The sequence below is a fragment of the Chiloscyllium plagiosum genome, chromosome 4, assembly GCF_004010195.1.
Source record: "Chiloscyllium plagiosum isolate BGI_BamShark_2017 chromosome 4, ASM401019v2, whole genome shotgun sequence".
NCBI lineage: Eukaryota > Metazoa > Chordata > Chondrichthyes > Orectolobiformes > Hemiscylliidae > Chiloscyllium > Chiloscyllium plagiosum.
The window spans coordinates 15,867,568-15,889,948 of record NC_057713.1 but is presented as its reverse complement, the minus strand read 5'-3'; the positions used below and the strand labels follow the sequence as shown (position 1 = coordinate 15,889,948).

The window sequence follows — 22,381 nt, the reverse complement described above, 5'->3', positions numbered from 1 at the left end:
TTGCAAAGACCTACACAAAAAGCCCAGCATTAAGCATCTAAAAAGCAAGAGAAGTCAAGCTTGCTGGCTAAGTGATTATCTTATCAAGGGAATATCATTCAGAATGTTAACAAGCCAAACCCAGGTCTCAAGAATGTAGCAGGAGAGGAGTGAAGAGAGGCAGTATTGGTGGTGGGGAGGAAGAAAAGATTATGTTTAGAAGAGGGAAGTTGAATGGATAGATTAGATATAGCTTTGCCTTCTAAATAGTCATAGTCTTACTGTGCAGTATCCGAGGTTGGATAGATCAGATTACAAAAAGGAAGCAAGTTGTACATTTTGCTGGAAAATTATTTGACTGATTTAAAACAATATGCCTAAAAAACTTGGGCTGATTAGAAGGATTAAACACACTTCTGTTTTTCCACACTTAATATGAACAAACATAAATGGATGATTATTTATTTTCACAAGGCACAAAATTTCTGAGGTGCAATAATTTACGACCTTACATTCCTACATTAATAAGCACATTTCCAAAAAAACAGAAGAATTTACCTGTATCGGATTCCCTCTGCTCACTCCTAGATGGACTAACAGTGAAAGGAAGTTTACGTTTCATAGAAGCCTTCTCTTTCACTTCTTTTTCCAATTCACTGCGGTCTATTTTAGGTGTCCTGTTGTAGGATGAAACTTTTTCTTTATTCTAAAAAAAATAAAGATTTGAATAGCAAAATTTAGCAGTCTTGTTCATCAAATGCTTATGGTAATTGAAATTTTGTGACATTGAAATAAATCAAGGATAAAAATTGCTCTCTCTGGCAATTTTCATTTTGATTAAAATGTCCAACTACCTCAAGTTTTTCTGCATTACAACCAACAGCACTTAGAACTTTCTTGGGTCCTTTGAAAAGCATATAGAAGGTATTTGATGCACCTTGAAAGTTGTGTAAGGGACTTGTAGCCTAATCTCTTCTGCATGAGATTTTCACAAATCCTCTGAATTGGGCATTCTGATCATTTACTAGAATGTAATTTCACATTTCAGTATGACAGAAACCTTTTAATCATTTCCTTACTGCTTAAGTTTAATTTTTCTAGGTATGACTATCGTTTACTTGGCAAAAGACATCTAAAGGCTAGCATGTAGCTTATTAACAATGCCAGGACTGACTTCAATATTCTCCTTGTTCAGTTTAATACAGACCAGTTTCTGGGCTGCTGGTCTCACAAGTGCCCACAAATGAGGAGGAAAATTACAGGTTCAGAATCTGCATGGTCCATTCTTAGAATAGAATAATATCTCAAAATTTGGGTGAAGATTTGTAGCTCGGGTGCCCGTTGTTGTGGTTCTGTTCGCTGAGCTGGAAATTTTTGTTGCAAACGTTTCGTCCCCTGTCGAGGTGACATCCTCAGTGCTTGGGAGCCTCCTGTGAAGCGCTTCTGTGGTGTTTCCTCCGGCATTTATCGTGGCCTGTCCCTGCCGCTTCCGGTTGTCAGTTTCAGCTGTCCGCTGTAGTGGCCGGTATATTGGGTCCAGGTCGATGTGTTTGTTGATGGAGTTTGTGGATGAGTGCCAAGCTTCTAGGAATTCCCTGGCTGTCCTTCGTTTGGCTTGCCCTATAATGGTAGTGCCCTTTCCCGGCCACTACAGCGGACAGCTGAAACTGACAACCGGAAGCGGCAGGGACAGGCCACTATAAATGCCGGAGGAAACACCACAGAAGCGCTTCACAGGAGGCTCCCAAGCACTGAGGATGTCACCTAGACAGGGGACGAAACGTTTGCAACAAAAATTTCCAGCTCGGCGAACAGAACCACAACAGAATAATATCTATCATAGGCATGTGAATGAAAAAAGATATGGACACCTACGTATTCAGATCTATGTAAAAAATATATTTTTTACACCCCATCTCCACGAGTTCAACAGATTTGGAAAAAACTCTTGAGAGAAAAAAAACTTTGTTCTAGAATTGTAACTTCATGTACTAACTCACGAGATTAACGAGGACAAAAAGTGACTCCCAGTGACTTAACGTTTACCTAATAAAATGTTTCAACAGCCTGATAACTTGGCCAGAGCAATTGCTGTCATGACACTCAACGTTTGTTGACAGGTGACATTGCAACCTATTTGCATGTTATACATATCGTGGCTTTTGTTGGAAGTCTTATTATAGTGCTCAGTCGGTAGTAGCATATTGTTGACATGAGAAAACAGGAGGACAAATTTTTTCAAAAACGATTAAGAGCATAAAGAAACAAACAGAAGTGCATGAAATACATAAATATGATGTTGAATTTTGAATAACACATTTACTAAGTCAAAGTTTAATGTGGTGGGGATGGATGGGGGGCCCGTGTTGGAGGGGGTGGGCAGGCAGCGGACGGATTGGGGGGCGGGGTGAATGCAGACGGGGGCAGGGTCTAGCACGCAGTGCGCTTTTGCCTAGTTTGCTGAATGGGGAGCAGACTTCACAGAAAACTCAGAGATCCAGAGGAAATCAATTAACCGAATAATTAATTATCCAAACGAAACCGTGCCTGCCCATCTCATCTGCAATGAGAAAAAACTTCATGTAAAAACCTTCGGATAAAGGGTTGTCTACTTGTACTTCTGCTTAGCTCTTGCAAACAAATTGGACCTGCATTGATAACCCTTTCACACGAGGCAAACTATATCTCCCACTCTCCCTGGTCTAATAGTTTTCCAAAATGGACTGCTTCATAAAATAATGAAAAGTAGTTTTCACTGGCTGACAAATTAATAAAAATGAGACTTCAGCTCAACGTTGTTAACAGTTAAAAACAAACAGTATCTAGGAAATCTCCTCCACACACCCTCACTCCCAGTGAGGATTTATTAAACATGCTGCGCTTAAGAAGTGCTTGCTGAGCCGGAAACTGTATTTGGGTAAGTGGATCAGTGTTTGAAAGTTGAAAATACAAAGGGACACAGGGAAATGAAGAAAAACAGGTTCACTTAATTACAGAGTTAACAACAGAGGAGAACACCGGGTTCAATACACCTTAACTCATGTATCTCTTAAGCTGGAGCTATCCATACAAATCCTATTATTCAATAATTATTCACTTCAGTAGAAAAACTAAGAAGGCATTTGCATGAAGTATTAATTAGATTAGATTTTATATTACATTACAGTGTGGAAACAGGCCCTTCGGCCCAACAAGTCCACACCGACCCGCCGAAGCGAAACCCACCCATACCCCTACATTTACCCCTTACCTAACACTACGGGCAATTTAGCATGGCCAATTCACCTGACCCTGCACATCTTTGTGATGTGGGAGGAAACCAGAGCACCCGGAGGAAACCCACGCAGACACGGGGAGAACGTGCAAATTCCACACAGTCAGTCGCCTAAGGCGGGAATTGAACCCGGGTCTCAGGCGCTGTGAGGCAGCAGTGCTAACCACTGTGCCACCGTGCCATAATTAATATGGTACATTGAAATTTCTATAAAGCTGTCAAAACTGTATTCTCAAATATTCTCAAAAATGATACAGGAAGGTAGGAAGTTTACAATGCAGTCACAAGATTTGTATGTTCTTAAGTAATTGGAACCAGTGGACTTAAAATGACCACGACCAAAAAGAATGAGAAATAGGAAGAAGTGGGTACCACAGATGCTGGAGATTAGAGTCAAGATTAGAGTGGTGCTAGAAAAGCACAGCAGGTCAGGCAGCATCCGAGGAACAGGAAAAGTGATGTTTCGGGCAAAAGCCCTACATCAGGAATGAGGCAGGGAACCTCAGGGTGGAGAGATATATGGGAGGGGTGGGGCTGGGAGAAGGTAGCTGAGTGCAACAGGTGGATGGAGGTATGGGTGAAGATGATAAGTCAGAGAGGAGGATGGAGTGAATAGGTGAGAAGGAAGATTGACAGGTGGTACAAGTCATGAGGACAATGCTGAGCTGGAAAGTTGGAACTGGGGCAAGTGGGCAGAGGGGAAATAAGGAAACTGGTGAAGTCCACATTGATGCCGTGGGGTTGAAGGGTCCCAAGGCGGAAGAGAGGGCGTTCTTCCTCCAGGCGTTGGAGTCCATCTTCTGGAGTTCCACCAGCACCACTCCCCACCTTTTCCTACGCTACATCGATGACTGCATCAGCACCACCTTGTGTTCCCATGAGGAAGTTGAACAGTTCATCAACTTCACCAACACATTCCACCCCAACCTTAAATTCACCCGGACCATTTCTGACACCTCCCTCCCCTTCCCTGGACCTCTCCATCTCCAGGAATGATGACCGACTTGACAGATTTTTTTTTAAACAAACCCACTGACTCCTACAGCTACCTGGATTGCACTTCCTCCCACTCTAGCTCCTGCAAAAATTCCCAATTCCTCTGCCTTTGTCACATCTGCTCCCAGGAGGACCAGTTCCACCACAGAATACACTAGATTGTCTCCTTTAATGACAGCAATTTCCCCTCCCACTTGGTTCAAGATGCCCTCCAACGCATCTCATCTATGTCCTGCACCTCCGTCTTCGAACCCCACCCCTCCAACCGCAACAGGGTCAGGACCCCCCCTCATCCTCACCTTCCACCCCATCAACCTTCGCATAAATCACATCATCCGCCGACATTTCCTCCACCTCCAAACAGACCCCACCACCAGGGATATATATTCTCCCCCACCCCTATCCACCTTCCGCAAAGACTGTTCCCTCAGTGACTACCTGGTCAAGTCACGCCCCCAACACCCCACCCTCCCCTCCCAAAACCTTCCCCTGTCACCGCAAGAATTGCAAAACCTGAGCCCACACCTCCCCCTCACCTCCATCCAAGGCCCCAAAGCAGCCTTCCACATCAATCAAAGTTTCAGCTGCACTTCTATGTCGTCATTTATTGTATCTGTTGCTCCCGATGTGGTCTCCTCTACATTGGGGAGACTGGATGCCTTCTCACAGAGCGCTTCAGAGAACATCTCAGACACCCGCAACAACCAACCGCACCGTTCCGTGGTCGAACGTTTCAACTCCCGCTACCACTCTGCCGAGGATATGCCTCCTCCACTGTCACTCCCTCACCACCCGACACCTGAGAAAGCCTCATCTTCTGCCTCAGGACCCTTCAATCCCATGGCATCAATGTGGACTTCATTTCCTCTTCTCCCCCCCCCCTCCTTACCACAGTTCCAAACTTCCAGCTCAGCACCGTCCTCGTGACCTATCCCAACTGGCAATCTTCTTTCTCACCTATCCACTCAAACCTCCTCTCCGACTTATCACCTTCACCCCCATCTCCATCCACCTACTGCACTCTCACCTACCTAGCCCCACCCCCCCTCCCATTTATCTTTCCACCCCTGAGACGCCAGCCTCATTCCTGATGAAGGGCTTTTACCCAAAACTTCGATTTTTCCTGCTCTTCAGATGCTGACTGACCTGCTGTGCTTTTCCAGCACCACTCTAATCTTGGCAATAATATCATAGCTGAGCTTCTACTTATGGTCCTACTGTGACCATTTCAAGATTGTGAAATTGTCACAAGCCCTTGGTATAAACAGTGTTGGAGGAGGGGTGATAAAAAGACAGAGGGCAGGGTGAAGTATGTAGCCATTGCTGACCTGATGTTTGCAACCTCAAAATTTCAGCTTGCTACCAAATTAGGGTCTTCATACCTTCCCTGACTTTGGAAATATGTTCTCTACTTCAGGCTAGTTATTAATATCACTGTAAACAATGGTTCTTAACTAATAGCCCACTAAACACAAAGGAATCTATAGCAGACATTTATGATTTTATGATTTCAAATGGTCCTTTCACCTGGTTCCTTTTAGCCTCTTAAACAAACAAAGCCTGTCAAATAAAAATGAGGTAGTAACTCTATTAGGTGGTTTAGTGGGCAAAAAACCTTAGCATGAGAATATTATTTTCTTCTACTAGAAACGCATTACAAAAGGCATACCCTTTATACACTACTTTTCTCTTTGTGTAAAAGCACAACTGAGAATAAAACAGCATTTTCATCCTGTGAATACCACCATCTGACAACCTTTTCTTAAAATTAAAATTTTACTTGCAGAAGTAAAGAAAAATCTTGCCCGAGAATAAACAAAATACAAGGACGTTAAGATTTGTCAAGTTGCAGTAGGGGTGCAAACAGTTCTAACATGCAAAAGACAGGTCGGAAGCTGTAATTGTTCCCTCCACAACCTGAACTTTGAGCATAAAAGCCGAATAGAAAATTTCCACAGAAATAAATCAACAAACTCACTTCAAAGAATGCATTATGGATATGCAATAGTTTTCACATAAGGACAGATCATTTGCACACTATTATAGCATTGTACAAGTCACAAGACAAAGGCAAGTGCATAGTCAAGACAATAGGCATATGTGATTTCTGTTTAAACCTATATAATTCACAACATTTTAATGCAATCTTTGATGTACATAGTACTAACTGTTTCGTAATTCTTCAAGCATGAGAAGGAAACTGGTGCATGGGTTGGAATAGCTCTTTTGTGCAATCCAAGTTGGACAAATGTTAACAGGATGGCAGCAATGCTGGTCAATAAGCCAGATAGCTTAATACGGAATACGTCAAACTATAGAAATCTGACCTTAATGAATCACCGAGTGAAATGGATTCAAAAACGTTTATTATACTGATTATATTTTTAAAAAAAAATCAAGTTACAAATTAACAAACATTATTTGGGTTTTGTAATCATTTCAGTTGCAAAGCTTTCATAGTCAGGTCTTAAAATGGAAATGTACTGTATACAAATACAGCTTTGTATTGTTCTGATGACTGGTTGAAATTTAAGATACAACCACTTTTTCTTTTTCAGAAACCAGCCACCACCTGCTCAATTCCAGCAATTTCTGCTTCTATTGTGCAACAGTCTGGTGAAAGAGACTTAACTCACAATTACAATGACTTCTGTTATATTAGGTGGTGGTCCAGGCTTGAAAAGAAAATAAAGCGGTCATACAGCAGGGTAATAGCAAAGTCCGCAGGCATTAGTAGAATCAGGGCAGTAAATTCAATTTTTTTCCCCTAATCTCCAGAAAATAAATAGATTCCCAGGCACTCCATACCCGAGAAATGAAAGACAGCATCTGCTACCAAAAAAAAGTCAAAAAGAAAAACACAAACAGACTTGCATTTTTAAATACCAAATGTCAGAAATCACAACAGGTCCTTCAAAAAAGACAAAAAGATTACGTTCTCTCTTTTTACAAGTGGCCTACACCCACAATGTTAAGCTGTCTTCTTCTGTTAACACAAACCGACAAACACTGACAGTGTTTTTATTTCCTTCCCGTTAGTTGGAAAAACATCCAAGCTGTATGACGTGATTTTGTGCATTGCATGGAGACAGATGAGAATTTCTAAACAAAACGTTGCCATTGATTTTCAATAGGCCACATTTTCCAATCACAATTCAAAACTATTTCCAACCATGATCAAACAAAATGGGATAGGCTTTCCACAGACCTAGTATCTCAAAACTGGGCATCCACGAGGAGCTCTGTGTGTGCAACACCAGTGTTATGTCCTTTTCCTGAGGTTTCACACAAGAGATGCAATTTGCTCACACCAACTTCTGCAAACAGTTAAAGTTTATTAAAGCCTGTACAAGCTAGGTGACCCGCTTTGAGACACTTTGCAGGCATGCGAAGTCAGGTCAGAAGAGGCCCCAAACAAAGGAAAGGCAACCCCTTTATACAAGTCAGTTGGTAATGCTCACAGGTACCCCACCCCACCTCCAGAATGTTCAGCTTCTTGGAGAAAGACAGTGCAGTTCAACTCTTTAACATTACATTAGTGTCCAGAGAGAGTGCAATTTAATCTTTTAACATTACACCAGGAGGACCAGAAGTGTACCCGAACATAATCAGTAAACTTTTGCCCTGGCATGTGCATTATTCTACATAACCATCAAGCCAGAGAATTCTCCATTTTTGAATCTAGTCTATTTTAGTAATATTTGTAACTAGGTACTTTGCACAAGTGACAAAATCTAATACTATTTCTAATCCTGTTTCAATGGAGCATGAAGGAGTGCATATCAAAAGACCTCCCTCCCCTTCTGAGACCTCTCCATCTCTATTTCCATTTCCATTTCCAGCAACAGACAACACTGACATCTACTTCAAACCCACTGACTCCCACAGCTACCTGGACTACACCTCCTCCATCTCCCAGCACCCCCATTCCCATTAAAAATGCTATCTCTTACTCCCAATTCCTTCGCCTCCGTTGCATCTGCTCCCAGGAGGATCAATTCTACTCCAGAACATCCCAGATGGCCTCCTACTTCAAGGACTGCAATTTCCCCTCCCACGTGGTCAACACTGCCCTCCAGTATGTCTCCTAGACTTCCCGCACCTCTGCCCTTGAACTCCACCCCTCCAAACACAACAAGGACATAACCCCTCTGGTCCTCACATTCTACCCCACCAATTCTGGATACAACGCATCATCCTACATCATTTCCGCCACTTACAGTCAGACCTCACCACCACAGATATCTTTTCCTCCCCATCCCTTTCAACATTCTGCAGAGACCATTCCCTCCACGACTCTCTCATTAGGTTGATGCCAGCCACCAACCCACCCTTCACTTCCGGCACCTTCCCTTGCTGCCGCAACAGGTCTGTACCCATACCACTCCCCTCACCTCCAAAAAGGCCCCAAAGGATCCTTCCACAACCGGAGATTTTCCTGCACATGCAAACACCATCTATTGTGTCCATTGCTCTCGATGTGGTCTCCTCCACATCAGGAGGCAAAACACCAACTTGTAGAATGTTACAGAGAAGATCCCCAGGGGGGGATACACTAAACAACCCTGTGGCGGACCACTTCCCCTCCCACTCGGCCAAGCACATGCAAGTCCTGAGCTGCCTCCACCGCCAAATCCTAGCCAGACAGCTGGAGGAAGAACACCTCATCTTCCACCTTGGCACCCTTCAACCAGTTTCCTCCTCTCACCTGACCACATCCCAGATCCAACCCTCCAACTCGGCACCGCTCTCTTGAAGTGTTCTATCTGTCCATCTTCCTTCTCAAGTATCCACTCTGAACTATCACATTACCTCCCAACTTTATCTATCTATTGCATGCATAGCTACCTTCTTTACCCCCACCAAAAACCCAACCCCCTCTCTCAACAGATGCTGTATAACATGTGTAAATGTGAACTTGCAAAATTTGGCAGAAAGAATACAAAAAAAGTTTACTGTTTAAATGGAACAAGGTTGCAGAACTTAGTAACACTCATGGTGCCCTATTATGTCAGTATTGCTGACAAGACCAGCATTTGCTGCTCATCCCTATTTGCTGTTGAACTGAGCAGCTTGCAAGGGCATTTGAGGGTAGCAAAGAGTTAACCACATTGCTGTGGGTTTGGAGTCACATATAGCTCAGACCAGACAAGGATGTCAGATTTCCTTTCCTAACTGACATTAGTGAACCGGATTGTTGTAAAAACCTACCTATGGTAGTTTCAGGATCAATTAGCTCAGTTGGCTGAACGACAGGTTTATGATCCACTAGGAGAAAAGGAGGACTGCAGATGCTGTAGATCAGAGTAAAAAATGTGGCCCTAGAAAAGCAGAGCCAGACCAGTAGCATTCAAGGCGCAGGAGAGCCGATGTTTCTAGCATAAGCTCTTACGCTTGAAACATACTCTCCTGCTCCTTGGATGCTGCCTGACCGGTTGTGTTTTTACAGTGCCACATGTTTTAACTCTGATCTCCAGCACCTGCAGTCTTCACTTTGTTCTAGTCAATTAAAGCTTTCCTGCAAAGCCTCTTCCAAGGATGCTCACCTTGAAGTTCTCCTCCTCTCTCAAGGATCCCCACATTCCTGATGAAGAGTTTATGTTTCTCCTGTTCCTCGGATGCTCCCTGAGGGGCTGTGCTTTTCCTGCACCACATTTTTTGACAGGTTTATGATGCAGAGTGACAACAGCTGAGGTTACCATAAAGATCCTGTCTTCTCAAACTTGTTCCTCTCACCTTCGACATAGTGATCCTCAGGTTAATCTCACCTCATGGCTCTCAGACTATGGTAACTTTGCCTTTACACCATTGTTTTTGCCTACTCCCGTACTGCATCAGTATCCTTTTGTAGATTTTTTTCTCTTTTTGACAACTTACTTTATTATCTAGCCTATATCATAAACCTGCCAAAAAAGCAAACCTAGGGATACCATACATCCAGTGTCCGCATCCAAATCATTGATATAGGTTGTAAATAGTGCAAGGTCTAGTATTGATCCCTGCGGCACTCCATGACTGACAACTTGCCAACGCCAAAAACGACTTGTTTAGCCCCACAGGGCTTCCTGTTAGTCAACCAATCCTTTAGGCATGCTGACATATTACTCCTCACACTATATACTCTTTACGACATGCAGCAACCTTTGCTGTGCCATCTTACCAAATGGTTTTTTTTTTACAAATCAGCATGATAAAAATGGTAGAGAATGGAGTACCTCTTTGCCCTGTGCATTGAATTCCCATTGTAACCAAATTCCAAACTACACATTTTGTTTACATTTCACTTGTGCTCCTCAATGACCACGTGGTGTAAACCGTTTCATACCGGTAATACTTGTCATTCAGAATCATAAGCTAATGCCTATAGCAGGTAGTATGTTATTAAAGTTAACTTGCTCTGTTGACTTGCAGGAAATTGGATGTCCTGAGGCTATCGTGGGATGCCTCTGACTTAGAGAAAGATTGTAAGAAATTTACATTATCATCCCCTCTTATTCAGATCCATTTACATGGCCATTTCCTTGCCATTCAGAGCCAGTTACACTGTCTTCTCCTCCTCTTTACATTTTCATCCTCTATTCAGAAATCAATAAGAATATTACAGTTGGAATTTGACTACCCCCCTGTAGTTACAAAATAAACTACTTGCAATAGATTTGACCACTAAGGGATGATTTACATTATATTGTTTCTGGAGATGGTCAGGTCACTACATTGCATCTTGAGTTGTGGGTGTGAGAGTTATATATACATGTATGTGCGCACGAGCTTGCATGGGGGGGTAAGGAAGGAAAGATGGCTGGGTGTTGTCTTATGGGCATTACTGACTGTGATGTAAAGATCAGCCATATGTTCACATGCTGGGGAGGCATGACCTAATGACATTGCTTGACTTAATCCCGAAAGCCAGGTATTGGTCTAGGGACCTGGGCTCAAATCTCAACAGCAGATGATAGAATTTGAATTCAATGCAAATCTCTAATTAAAAGTCTAATGATGACCACAAATCCATTGTTGATTGTTGGGGAAACACCCATCTGGTTCACTAATGATTCTTATGGAAGGAAACTGCCATCGTTACATGGTCTGGACTATGTGCGACTCCAGACTCTCACCAATGTGGTTGACTCTTAACTGCCATTTATGCAGTTAAGAATGGGCAATAAATGCTGGACTTTCCAATGACCACCACATCCCATGAGTGAATGGATAAAGCTTAAAAAATCTGTTCTTCCTGTTTCTGTACAAAGTACCTTGTGGTGCCAGGAATAAGTGTCTTGTCATAAAGTCATAGAGATGTACAGCACGGAAACAGACCCTTCAGTCCAACTTGTTCATCCTCCAGTTGCCAGGTAGGCACTCCTTCCCTCTACATCCTTAACCGGTAAGGTGACCACTTCCAGAAGTAAGCTAGCCATAGTTTCGGCTCCAGCTGCTGCTTAAGCTCCAAATAAAATCATGAGGGGCATTGATAAGGTGAACAGCAAAGATCTCTTCCCTTGGGGTTCAAACATAGGGGGGCATATTTTTAAGGAGAGAGAAGAAAGATGTGAAGGGGATCGGAGATGTAGCTTTTTGACAGAGATGGTTAGTACGTGGAATGAACTGCCAGAGGAAGTGGCAGATCCAGGTACAGTTATAATATTTAATTGACATTTGGATGGTATATGAACAGGAAAGGTTGAGGGGAGGGATATGGGCCAAATGCAGGCAAGTGGGGTGGAGTTCAGTGTGGGGAAACTTGGCTGGTATGACAAGTTGGACTGAAGGATCTGATTGTGTGCTGTATGACTAGCAATGATTAACTGGCCCTCCTAGTTTGGCAATGTGTGGTAATTTGAAAACTATAAATAACAATCAAAATGGAAAAACCATGACACACAATGTAATATGAACAACTGCAATGTAATGCACACAGGTGTAAGCAATTCATCCTTTTGCACCTACTCTGCCATTTAAAATAAACTTTGCTGATCTCAACTTAGCCTCAACTCACTTTCCTGCCTATTCCTCATAAGCCTTTAACCCATTACAAACTAAATTAATTAATCTAGTTGAATGGTGTAAGAGTAACAGAAAATGGAAGTACTTTATCAATTCAGCCTAGCCAGTCACTGAAATAAGAATAACTTAAACAAAGAATGCTGAATGATCATGTCCAAAAGAAAGTCAAACAAACCATGGTATTGTCAATCATACCTTCAGAACTACACCCAGTGCTGCTCCCTGAATTGAACTCCAATCCCAGCACCAATTTAGAGAAGAACTAGAATTACCAATTTGGAAAAGTTTTGGGCTTTCAGTTCTAAAGGGCAGTTGATAGATTGGTGTAAAGGGGCATACAAGGTAGCATATTGAAAGGTTGATCAAGATTAGTGCATTGAACTAACCTACGATTACCAGGAGGATGACGGTTCATTGGCAGAACTTGAGTAATTTCAGGAAGTTCTTCGACAGAATGATCAATAAATGAAATAAAATTCTGGAGCAACATCAGAAATAGGAGCAGGAGTCGACTGTTCAGTCCTTCAAGTTCACTCTGCCATTCAATATGATCACAGTTGATTAACCAACTTAGTTCTCACTTTCTTCCCACAACCTTTGATCCCTTTAGCCCCAAGGACTATATCTAACTCTACTTTGAAATCATTCATTGCTTTGCCCTAAAACATTTCCTGTGATAGTGTTTTTCACAGGCTCACCACTTTGAGTCGAAAATGTGTTGCTGGAAAAGCGCAGGTCAGGCAGCATCGAAGGAACAGGAGAATCGAAAGGCTTATGCCCGAAACGTCAATTCTCCTGTTCCTTGGATGCTGCCTGACCTGCTGTGCTTTTCCAGCAACACATTTTTAGCTCTGATCTCCAGCATCTGCAGTCCTCACTTTCTCCTCACCACTTTGAGTCATCAAGTTTCTTCTCATTATCTTAAATATGCTATGCTGTATCCTTAAACTATGACCCCTGGCTCTGGACTCCCCATTCATCAGGAATTTCTTTGCATTTACTTTATCTAATCCTTGGAGGCAAAAATAAATGCTCTGTCATTATTTAAACTTGATGCTTCTAAACAAAATACATTACCACACGGTATAGACTGAATGAGAGATTGGATATTTCTGAAAAAAATAATTATTCTAGAAAATAAGGTCAGTGAAATCTTTGCTCACCTTTAATGACCTTTTATTTCTCTTGATCTCTCATTAAATAAAATAAATCCTGAAATGAATAAAATAGCACAATTTTGGGGTGGAGTAAGATATATAGCTGTAGTAACAGGAAAACCACAAATATGCATTTTCATATAGGTGGATGGCTTTCGGGGTGGTACGGTGTCTCAGTGGTTAGTGCTGCTGCCTCACAGCACCAGGGTCCCAGGTTCAATTCCAGCCTTGGGCGACTGACTGTCTGTGTGGAGTTTGCACATTCTCCCAGTGTCTGCGTGGGTTTCCTCCAGGTACTCCAGTTTCCTCCAACAGTCCAAAGATGCGCATGGTCAGGTGAATTGGCTACGCTAAATTGCCCAGTGTTAGGTGCATTAGTCAGAGGGAAATGGGTCTGCATGGGTTACTCTTCGGAGGGTCGGTGTGGACTGGTTGAACTGAAGGGCCTGTTTCCAAACTGTAGGGAATCTAATCTAAAAATTTTGTATAAAGGAAGGATGGTTTCCTTTTTTTTTAAGGGAGATCTTTTGAGAGGACTCTAGAAGCTCTGCAAGGTGTGTTAAAAGTTCCTCCAGGAAGTTTGTACTGTACTGTGCTTAATAAAGTTTGTTTGTTGTTCACAAAAGTTGGCATATTGGAGTTGCATTAAGTGCGTAAAAATCTCAGGAAAAAAATTAGCAAAAATAGAATTAAATATAAATCTGAGATTAAAAGCTTGCCTAATGTAATTATTGACAACTGTTGTAAACCATATGTGGTTCATCAGTGTCCTTTTAAAAAAAGGAAATATGACGTCCTTTTTGGTCTGGGCTACATGTGACCCACAAATGTTATTGACTCTTAACTGCCTTCTGAAGTAGCCCTAGCAAGTCACTTAGGTCACAGGACAATTAAGGATGGGCTAGCCAGCGAGAGCCATATCCCATGAAAAAAAATTCCCTTTACAAGGTAACCCCTTGCTTACAAGACTACTTAACTCTCCTGAAGGCTGTATATTTAAACTAGAAAAAAAGCTTACCAGAATTCGTCACATAAATCAAGTTTCCAATTAGACACACAGGCATATTTTCCTGATCTGTACCCCTTATTGTCTAACTATGTACGGAATCCAAATTCAACTCATTTGCATAATCAAAACTTTTAACTCCTGTCAGATTACTGATCTTCCTTTGACAAGGCAATCACCAAGTTAGAAATGAAATTCACATTTCAGCCACACAGAAGAGTGTGGTATTAACCTTAACTTTTTTCCTTTAATGAATATTAGCAAAAGCAACAATACATACTTCAGATTGTTTTCAGAGATAGGACCTTTTAAATTAATGTGCAAATGTGAACGCAAGTCTACAAATTTAAAATTAATAAAATTATAAACTATTTCTAGTCTGAGAGGGAAAAGCATAAATACAATGACTACTGTGACAGCCTATTATTTAAAAGCAGGTTCCACTTTGAATAATGTCTTACTTTTCTTCCAGTCTGTTTTTCAACCATGCTGCTGTTGCAATCAGAACTTTCAGTCTGTGTTGTTCTAGAAGACCCAGATTTTGGCATTTTACAACTTTTGTGCCTTTCTTTCAGCTGCCTGTTTCAGGCAACAATATGATCATCCTTTATCTGAAAAGAAAAAGAGTAAAGTTTGTTTTTTCTTGTTGCAATGCAAGTCTTATCAATGTAATTCATATTTTAAAATCCAAAAATTGTGAGAGATACTTTAGTTAAGTTTAACTTAACATCTACTTGTGTAAGAGCAAAAGCCACGCATCCTAAATAGCAGCGAGAACTGGTAAAATTCTCAAAACCTGTCTAAACAGACCAATCTATCCATTATTAGGCCATTGATTACAAGCTAATCTGGCAAAACAGGAAAAATCCTAGTTCCCAGTGACAGTCAACTCATCAGGATCCAAGTTAATTTCAGCTAAGTATCAACTGTGCCCAGGGCACAGTTGGCTGGGCTGGCTTTATACAGCTCTATAAAGATCTGCCAAACACATTAATCTGGTTTTACTAGGTTCCAACTTGACCTAATTTACCATCTATCTATCCCATGTCTTCTGGCACCTCACCTATAGATGTTGATCTCTTCAAGGGGCCCTGCAATCTCTTAGGAGAAAGTGAGGACTGCAGATGCTGGAGATCAGAGTTGAAAAATGTGTTGCTGGAAAAGCGCAGCAGGTCAGGCAGCATCCAAGGAGCAGGAGAATCGACGTTTCGGGCATGAGCCCTTCTTCAGGAAAAAGGGCTCATGCCCGAAGCGTCGATTCTCCTGCTCCTTGGATGCTGCCTGACCTGCTGCGCTTTTATAGCAACACATTTTTCAGCCCTGCAATCTCTTCCCTAGCTTCCCACATTGCTCTAGGATACACCTGATCAGGCACCAGGGATTTACATTTATGTGCTTTAAGACCTCCAGCACCTTCTTTTCTATAACGTGGACATCACTATTCCCCCAATTTCCCTAGCTTCCATATATTTCGCCACAGTAAATACTGAGGCAAAATATTCATATAGTATTACATCCACTTGCTGTGGTTCCACACATAGACAGTCTCCTTGATTTTTAAGAGGCCTTATTATCTCTTTAGTTGCTGCTTTGCCCTTAATGTACTTGCAGAAAGTCTTAAGAGTCTCCTTAACTTTATTCACCAAAGCTATGTCCTCTTGTTGCTCTCCCGATTCACTGCACCTACCAGCCCTGCCCTTTACATTAACAGATACATACCGTCTCTGAACTCATCTCATTTCCCACATGCCAGATATCCCATTACCTGGGAATAGCCTCCCCCAAGTAACTTTTGATCATTCCTGACTAATATCATCAAAATGTGACTTATTTCAGTTCAGGCCTATCTTTTTCATAACTATTTTAATATTAATAGAATTAGGATTACTGGTCCCAAAGTGCTCCCCCACTAGCACCTCAGTCACATGCCCTGCCTTACCTCAAGAGAAGGTAGAGTTTTACTCCTTTTGAATAGGTTTACCCACAATGAAGAAGAAAGTTTTCTTGAACACATTTAAATTCCTTTCCACCCAAGCCCTTTAGACTTTGGCAGTCCCAGTCTATGTTTGGAAACTTAAAATCCCCTATTACAACCCAATTGTTTTACAAATGGAGATCTCCCTGCATACTTGTTCCCCAATTTTCTGACTATCTTTTTCTGTGTACTGTGTTCTGTTCTGTATGATGGTCATGCGCCCCTTAAATGAACACCGTACAAGCAGAAATCTACACATACCAACAGATGGCGACAGACCTGACGACAGGAAAACCGCATCACAGTTGCCCTGAGAAATCTACACGATGGGAGAAATTAACAAGACAGATTTCCAAAAAGAAAATGGAGACAAATTCATCCAACACACCTGCTTCAATGGACTCCCCAAGGTATACAAACCAGACCTCCCCCCCACAACTCAGAGCCAGAGCTTCATTGCCAGGAACATTGACAAAGACCAGCTAAAGAACTACAAAGATTAAAACACCTTGTGGACAACTCAACCCACTCCATCCAAGAATTCCTCAACATCATCAAGGACACCAAAGTGGACGCGGACAAGGACGAGATTATGATCTCCTTCGACATGACAGCACTGTTCACTTCCATAGACATCCCCCTAGCCAAGGAAATACTAGCCTTGTTACTTGAAGGACCAGGAACGCAGGCAACTTACAACACTAACAGCAAAGACAGCATCCTCAAAGTGCTAGATCTGTGCCTCACGACCCACTTCATCTTCAACAGCCAGATATGCAAACAAATCAACAGCACACTCATGAGATCATTGATATCTAGACTAATATCAGAAGCCAAGACTAGAACAGACAGCACTGACCACTATCCAGCCTAACCTGCAGATCCACTATGTAGATGACACTTTTGTCATTACCAAACACATGCAGCTAGAGGAAACCCATCAACTCAAACAACATCCTTGTTGGCATAAAATTCACCAAGGAAGAGAACAACCACTGACTCCCCTTCCTGATCATTATGGTTGAATGCAAGGCCAATGGGGAGCTCTAGATCAACATATACAAGGAGGCCACAGACTAAGTACTCAACTACAAATGGAGCTGCATCAGAACAATGTTCAAGGGAGCCATAATATGCTGCAGCACCCTGGAGCTGCGCAAAGCAGAATACCTACGTAACATCTTCAGAAACAATGGGTACCCAAAAAGCATAGTCTGCTGATGCCTACACAGACTACAACAGAAAGATAACACATCCAGACACACTGGCCATAGTGCCATACACTAAAGGATATATCAGAAACGACCACCAGACTACTGACCCCTGTGTATCATGGTAGCCCACAAACCAACTACCACACTAGGACAGCTACGGACAAGTATAAAGGATCCCATACCTACAACCAGCAGGACCAGCATTACATACAAAATATCATGTAAAGACTGCCAAAAGCACTAGATATGGTAAACAGGAAGGAAATTAGCCACCAGGACACACTAATTCCAACTAGCCACCAAGAGACATGAGCAGCTATCACTTGTACCCATACACACTGACAATGATGAACACCAATTCAACTGGGACAAAGTATCCATCCTAGTACAAGCCAGATAAAGATGTGCACAGGAATTCAACTCTGGCACTCAACCCCGAACTCCATTAACAAACATGTAGAATTGGACCCCATATACCAACCACTAAGAACAGAACTAGCAACAAAACCAGAAATGACACCACCAATCCCAGCAGACTCAGATACATAAATAACAAGTGGGACAGAAAACCACTTCACCGGAGGTGCACTAATGATGTTACCTAGAATGGTGACAGAATGTCTGTGAACTTACCAGCTTGGTGAGCAAGTCAACAACCTCACCCACAACCTGAGCTTCAAATTGTCTTGAATACTCTGAGCATCATACATTATCATTCACCATGACCTATCTGCAATCTCACACCTTCAAAAGGCTCAATTTATTTTGTGTTGGACTGGGGTGGACAAAGTTAAAAAATCACAACACCAGGTTATAGTCCATATTCTAACTGAAAGCACACTAACACTCTTCAATGTTTACTGTCTGCTCGTTAAATTCTAACAAATTTCCATTAATCCTCTATAAAGACACACACTGATACTGGTTTAAGACTATAACAAATAGGAACAGGAATAGGCCATTCAGCCCCTCTGAGCCTACTTCACTAATAGGGTCATTGCTGATCCTACATCCGTCTAGTCTATTTTCCTGCGGTTCCCATAACCCTTGATTTTTTTTTACTGATCAAGAATCTCTCACCCTTAAGTATGCACAGGGTCTCTGCCCTCTCAGATATCTGTAGCAGAGGTCCAAAGACTCAACACGCAGAGGAGACACTCCCAAGTTGAGGAGGAATTATTTAACTTATTAAAACCTGCCTCATGCCACATTACCAGATCCAACATAGTTGATCACTGGCTGGATTCCACAACATTATTCTAGAAAAGTGCCCCAAATACACTATGAATTCTTCCTCGTAGCTACCTTTGCCAATTTAGTTATGTCGATTGAGAAAATCAAAGTCATACATGATTAATGCTCGGCGTTTTTTTTAATATGGAAAAATCTTCTGATATATTCACCATCCTACAGATCAGTGTGTTTGGGAGTCTATAAACTATTCCGAACAGTGTGTTCTCACTTATTTCACACCTTCACCCACATGGATTTAAAAAATTATTGTTCATACACGGGAAGTGTGCTGGGCCAACACTTATCGCTCAACCTTAGTTGTCCTCGAGCTGCCTTCATGAACTACTGCAGTGCATCTGCTATGGCAGATCCACAATTTCAGAGTGTGTCCAGACTTTTGACCCAGTGACATTAAAGGAGTGGTGGTATATTTTCAAGTAAGGATGGCAAGTTGCTTAGAGAGGAATCTGTAGGTAGTGCTCTTATGTAGCTGTTGCCCTTTTCTATGTAGATGGAAGTGGCCATTGGTTTGGGAGGTGTGTCAAGGAGCCATAGAACTTCCATAGGGCATCTTGAGATGATACACAATGCTACTAAAGGTCAATGGTGAGGGAATTAAGCAGGTTGCTTTGATTTTGATACCAGTCAACTTCTTGAGTATTGTTGGAGCTGAACTCATCCAGGCAGGTGGAAGCACTCCATCATACCGCTCACTCACCCTGTAGATGGTGGACTAGCTTTGTGGAGCCAAGAGATTAGTTATTTACTCCAGGTTTCTGGGCCTCTAACCTGCTATTTAGTCAGTTCACTTCAGTTTCATTAATCAACGGTAACCTCCATTATATTAATTGTGTGTGTGTGTGTGTGGTGCTGATTCAATGATGGCAATGCCATTGAATAAGAAGGGACAATAGTTATATTATCTCTTGATGTAGATGGTCCTTGTTTGATATTTGTATGGTATGTGTGTTACTTTTTACTTACAGCCAATGCCTAAACATAGAGTCATTGGGATCTACAGTACAGCATCAGCAGTCACAAATAACTGTGTCAATACTATGGCTTTAAAAGGTGTATTTTGTCCTTGCTTTTTTCTCATGAAGAAAGGTTGAGACAGACGTGACAAGCAGCTTGCTCAAGGACCTTGGGCTTTTTAAATTAAAAAATTGACAATAGAAGCAGCCTGAATGGGTGGGCTCCAGCTCCCACAGAACCAGAACTTTTAGGTTTTAGCTTTCTGTGGTTGCTTGGGTATTGAAACAGCATGTGGAAGCTCTTATTCCTTTCTCTTTTGCAGCTGAAAGTTGGGGTTCTATTCATGCTGCTAAAATTGCATATGAGACAACCTATTTTACTGAATTTGTCTTCGCCGACAGTGTTTATCAGATGTTACTACTTTGAAATAGTTAATTAGTTATTATTTTGTTAAGCATTTCCATAGAGTTACAGTTAAGCCAGCTCTTTACATTTAAAATACAGACAAAATAGAAAGTTGTAATGCAATGTAAAGTTTAAATGTAAAGTTGAGTAGTGTGAGAATTGCATCTGGATCGCAACACCTTAGGCATATCTTTAAATAAGAAAAATATAGGGTATAGGCTATCATCTTGATGTATTTTGTGGGGGGTTTGAGTCTGGTCCATATCACAACCACGTAACTATTCTAATTCCATTTGCCAATTGCTTAGTCCATATTCTTGTATGCCTTGCTGTCACGAGTGCATATCTAAAAGCCTCTTAAATGTACTGAGCATAATGCCATTGCATCTCAGGGGATGGTGGGTGTATGATCTCTTACTGGAGATGGTCATTGCTTGACATGTATGTGACGTGAATGTAACTTCCCACTTTTCACCTTTCCCTCCTAGCTTTATTGCTGTCTTTATAGATCCCTTCTTCCACGTAATTACTGTCTAGCATTAGTAAGCTTTTGTTTAGATGCATTGGGTAACAAATTTATATGCTGAAAATGTGTTGCTGGAAAAGCGCAGCAGGTCAGGCAGCATCCAGGGAACAGGAGAATTGACGTTTCGGGCATAAGCCCTTCTTCAGGGCTTCTTCAGGGCATATGCCTAACAAATTTATATCCCTCCTTAGATTCTGGAAAATATTTAATGGTATAATTTAACTAATGAAGAACTGTATATTAATGTTGCATTCATCCTTTGCTGTTGATACACAGTAATTGAGTTGATAGTAGAGTTAGCATTCTTGTGATATCACAGAAATTAATTTATATTCAGTCACAGTAGACGTGCAACTCATCAAAAGCTTAATTATATTGATTTTACATGCAAGTTTATTTGCAGATTACAGAGAAACCTTGATTATCTGGCATTCGATTATTTGAACAAGATTGCATGGTCCCAATGCTTGGCTAAACTAGGTTATCCGGTGTGCGATTAACCGAACAAAATACTCCCCGCCAGTTTTCTTAGGATAATCGAGGTTCCTCTGCATATGCAGCCAAAACCAAACTGTCAAACCAAACCTTTTGTATTTAATTTTTTATGGTACAGGGAATATAGAGAATTAAAGAAATTGTTATTTAATGTGACCTCAGATTAGCCCAAAGTATTTAGTAATGAAGTATCCTTGAATCATGATCAGCATTGTAACAAAACATCAGCCAATTTCTTCACAACCCAGACTGCACAAACAGCAATGGGATATATGCAGTTAATCTGCTTTTCATAATATCAATTGAAGTCTTTTGGGAGAACTCCACAAGCTTTATCTTGAATAGTACCATAAAATACTTTAATGTCCACTGGGAATGCAGACCGACACAGATTAAATTTGAATGATGGCACTTTTGATATCATAGCACTCTGTCAAAACGGAACTGGAGTGTCAGCCTCAATAATGTGGTCAAGTCACTGGAGCAGCAACTGGTTCCACAATTATCAGACAGGAGAGAGTACATTGCAGAGCCTAAAGCTGACACTACAGTACTGGATGAGAAACAAACTAAATAATAGGACAAGCTACAGAGATGATTATTAGTATACTAATACAGTGAGCAAATCGTAAAGGGTGCCTAAAAATACAACAAACACTGAAAATGACAGGACTGTGTTGAAAAGGTAGCAATTGCAGTTAGTTTAGACAGGTCTTCTCTCAAGTTTGAAACAAACATAACAATAGTCTTTAAGTAGACTGCAGCTTAAAAACGTGTTGCTGGAAAAGCGCAGGTCAGGCAGCATCAAAGGAACAGGAGAATCGACGTTTCGGGCATAAGCCCTTCTTCAGGAACTTATGCCCGAAACGTCGATTCGGTGTTACCAGGGGACTGGAGAGTGGCGAATGTTGTGCCCCTGTTCAAAAAAGGGAATAGGGATAACCCCGGGAATTACAGGCCAGTTAGTCTTACTTCGGTGGTAGGCAAAGTAATGGAAAGGGTACTGAGGGATAGGATTTGAGAGTATCTGGAAAGACACTGCTTGATTAGGGACAGCCAGCACAGATTTGTGAAGGGTAGTTCTTGCCTTACAAGTCTTATTGAATTATTTGAGGAGGTGACCAAGCATGTGGATGAAGGTA

At 41.6% G+C, this 22,381-nt stretch overlaps 1 protein-coding gene across 2 annotated transcripts in view; it reads right to left on the bottom strand.

Moving 5' to 3' along the window:
• Positions 1–472: 472 nt before the first annotated feature.
• LOC122548875 (ankyrin repeat domain-containing protein 12-like) overlaps positions 473–22,381 on the bottom strand; it is a 29,082-nt gene continuing 7,173 nt past the window's right edge. The window contains exons 1-2 of one of the 2 annotated variants that reach the window (XM_043687770.1): positions 14,878–15,027; positions 473–685 (exon numbers count right to left, since the gene is read on the bottom strand). In XM_043687770.1, the coding sequence (XP_043543705.1) occupies positions 488–685; positions 14,878–14,964 (285 nt within the window). In that variant the 5' untranslated portion in view covers positions 14,965–15,027 and the 3' untranslated portion in view covers positions 473–487. Of the gene's footprint in view, positions 686–14,877; positions 15,028–22,381 lie in introns of those variants that run through there. The other variant, XR_006311353.1, reaches the window with a different exon arrangement.